The sequence below is a fragment of the Sphaerulina musiva genome, assembly GCF_000320565.1.
Source record: "Sphaerulina musiva SO2202 unplaced genomic scaffold SEPMUscaffold_3, whole genome shotgun sequence".
Taxonomy (NCBI): domain Eukaryota; kingdom Fungi; phylum Ascomycota; class Dothideomycetes; order Mycosphaerellales; family Mycosphaerellaceae; genus Sphaerulina; species Sphaerulina musiva.
In genome coordinates this window covers 2,415,719-2,418,890 of record NW_016017385.1, presented here as the reverse complement: position 1 = coordinate 2,418,890, position 3,172 = coordinate 2,415,719, and the positions used below count along the sequence as shown (strand labels likewise).

Below are 3,172 nucleotides of genomic sequence, written 5' to 3'. Positions count from 1 at the left end.
TTTATACATTACCGGACTATAACAGTAGGGTATGTTGTTTGTTTTGTATTATTTTTTATATGGCGCTCGATACTTGAGATATGAGAGATGATTGATTTGGGTTGCATAGGTTGGACTGCATAGATGGGGGGGCGTTCACTTACTCACCATGGCGATAGATGACATTTGGCCTGCTGTCTAACAATGTACGACATACCACCTACAATAGAATCAATTGAACTGAATGATTCCGGCAAATCTCCTCTCATCTCATCAGCGTAGAGTACCTAAGATAGGTATTTTAGGTACGGTAGGTATGTATGTAGAGTATACTATAATATGGATCCACGCCAAAAATCCGGGTGGTAGGCTCCCCAACAGCAAAATCAAAATTTTGTAGCCACAGATCCCTCGGTAGAAGGAAAGAAAAAGAAAAGAAAAAGAAGAGATGCGCAAAAAGATCATTTGCTGATGTTGTTGTTGTAGGTCCGCCTGGGGATCGAACCCAGAATCTCCTGATATGATCTCACATGATGTGAATCGTAGTCAGACGCCTTACCATTGGGCCAACGGACCTGTTATTTGATGGGAGAGACTGCGGCTGAATCGTATATGATAGCTAAAATTTTGGTGGGGATGTACTGCGACGTTTCGGCGCGTTGGGCAGTTTCATGACGGTAGGGATTGGAACGTGTTGGACATTCGGGTATTGGTGTTGTACTCTATTCGCAATGTAGGTATACGTATATCTGTCTCTTGTAGACGTTCAGTCCGCTCTCTCTCTCTCTCTCCCCTATCTGGTACCTACAGTCGCGAGCAGTGTGTTCTTTCCGAGTTCTAGGTAGGCATCGTTCGGTGCCTCGACTCTACCTACATATGAAGAACCTCTCTCTCCCGTCTCCATGCTGTATGATGTCAAGTCTGCACGAGCTACATAAACTAGCACATCACCAATAGACAAAAGCAGGTTGGTCAGCATTGAGAAATAAAAGCGCAACGCTCATAGGAGGAGGTAGGCCTGCAAGAGGGTTTCGGAGTATACCTCCCCTGCTTACGGATCACGTCGCTTGTCGCCACGGTTATTGTTCTCCTTTGGGATTTAGTTTTTACACCCGACGTAAGACAATGATCCGCGTAGTTTCTTCGGTAGAACACAGGTTCTCTGCTGTCGTGATAGGAGTGTACCTTCTCGGGAAGGGGCCGAATGTTGGTGGTCTTAGCAAACGATTATGGACAGGACGGATAGGATCTGTTGACTGCACGTTTTTGAGGTTGGCGAGGTGAAAACGGGACCTCTCAATTATGCCAAGACGCGGTCAGCTTGGTCCAAGAGCCGAGAAAAAAAAAAGCAATATTGCTAGGAATGGCTCCGAGAGGATACTTCTACAAAGGTACGTATCTGATTGAACTTGGACGAGGGTTTTGTTTTATCGAGGCTTCGAGCGACCGCTTCCCGCAGAAGCTAGCAAAGGCCCGCGGAGCCCGCACAGCGATCCGCTCCTCCCGAAGAGGACCTTTGACATCGCGTACTGTGTGATGGAAAACATTTCAAGATGATGCTGCTGTTGATCTTTTTGGATGCGGAGGATAATGGGCGATCGTCGTGGTTAAAAAGTAAAAAGAAGAGTTCGCAGTCCGCTAGGGGTGGAGGAGACTTTTTCTTTCGCGTGGCCACTAAAATCAAGAGAAACTGGATAGGGCGCGGTTTCGGAATCGACTGCAGTAGTGATGTCGCAAACAGCTATTTTTCTTCTGGAGACCTACCTATTATAGGTACCCTCCTCAGGCGGATCATGATCTGATACTTTAGAGATAGATGGACGTATCCCTTCTAGAGGGATGACTGCACGCCCCCTATGTGCATTTCTGGCCTGACCGTACTGACAAGAGATACAAGAAGGCATCACAGACAGACAGTACAGTAATACTTCGAGCAGACGCGGATCGGCATCCTGTCGCTATCGATAGCACCTCGGAAAGGATTGCCAGACTACCTGGTATCTCCTAGCCGACACTAGAGCCCATGCGATCCTTTCGGTGTACGGTTGGACTTGATAGACATAGCCCTACACTCGGTCTAAAGCCAACTATTGGGATCCAGTTGCGCGCTGCGCGGACCTCGAAGACGCTCTATCGCCTCGTCATGAGGGCCAGCCTAAGGCTCGTTGAACTCTCTAGGATATGTCCAAGCAACTGACGAAAAGTCCCTAGACACTGCGCAGACGGCCTCCACAGGCCCCACCACTTTCTTCTAGTCTGCGAGACAAGCTGCAGCGATGCTTCTAGCTCACGGCTCATGTCCTACAGATCCGGCACTCGCCTGACAGAACGGAATCAAAAGTGGCTCGCATTTCGAGAAAACTTGCTGAACCTAGTGACAACTAACCAAACAAAACTTGCGTAATGATGCACAGGTAAGGCAGATTCTTATGAACGCTTGCAACGGTTTTCGTCTCCACACACCATATCCATGTCCCACATGGTCGAAAGCCCATCATAGCAGCCGAAATTCCCGCCATGCCAAATCCAGAGTCCGGCCGAGAGCTTTGTAAATCTACAAAAGATAACATATAGTAGCGATGCGAACATCTCGTCGATTGTTGTTGCTGTTGTTGTTGTTTGTTGTTCTTGTTTGTTGACACTCCCAGGACCATCCATCATGCAGCTCCTCGCCCCGATCCTATTCGCAAGCAGCGTCGCGCTCGCTCAGCTCACCGAAGAAGCATGGCCTTTCCAAGCACCTCAACCAGGCGACCTGCGCTCGCCCTGCCCAGCTCTCAATGCTGCCGCAAACCACGGAATCCTCCCTCGCAACGGCCGCGATATCGACCTCGAAATGCTGGGCGCTGCAGTCCGTCTGGCATACAACATGACCTATGATGCCATGTTAGTCGTCGGAGAGCCGGGCCTGACGACTTCCACGACCGGAAATGCTTCGACTTTCCACTTGAGCGATTTGGCGCAGCATGAGCCTCAGGCTGTAGAACATGATGGCAGTTTGACCCGAGAGGACGCGTATTTTGGACGAGGGAAACCTATTCAGAATGACTTTAGCTGGAAAGCTTGGGGGAGGGCATTGGATAGTTGGGGAAACGCTAGTATCATCGATGTAAGTACCTACCTACCTTACCTACCTACCTACCTCTTAAGTAGAGGTCGTCCGTCCGATCCGTCCTCTCTTGGCCACCCCCCC

The 3,172-nt window shown here is 49.3% G+C and overlaps 2 protein-coding genes and 1 non-coding gene across 3 annotated transcripts in view; 1 reads left to right on the top strand and 2 right to left on the bottom strand.

The window, feature by feature from the left end:
* The window catches only part of SEPMUDRAFT_107061 (uncharacterized protein), a gene marked incomplete at both ends in the record, with an annotated part of 1,317 nt that extends 434 nt beyond the window's left edge, over positions 1 to 883 (bottom strand). Inside the window, 4 exons of the mRNA XM_016900666.1 lie at positions 148 to 266; positions 510 to 554; positions 576 to 701; positions 788 to 883. Coding sequence (XP_016762910.1) covers positions 148 to 266; positions 510 to 554; positions 576 to 701; positions 788 to 883 — 386 coding nt within the window. The remainder of the gene's footprint in view (positions 1 to 147; positions 267 to 509; positions 555 to 575; positions 702 to 787) is intronic.
* SEPMUDRAFT_t21 lies at positions 464 to 555 on the bottom strand. Its single transcript has one exon. It is a non-coding gene; the product is annotated as a tRNA-Arg (tRNA).
* Positions 884 to 2,609: 1,726 nt separating the features above from the next.
* Positions 2,610 to 3,172, top strand: part of SEPMUDRAFT_63494 (Cloroperoxidase) — a 1,843-nt gene continuing 1,280 nt past the window's right edge. The window contains exon 1 of the mRNA XM_016909642.1: positions 2,610 to 3,088. Within this exon, the coding sequence (XP_016762909.1) occupies positions 2,639 to 3,088 (450 nt within the window). The 5' untranslated portion in view covers positions 2,610 to 2,638. The remainder of the gene's footprint in view (positions 3,089 to 3,172) is intronic.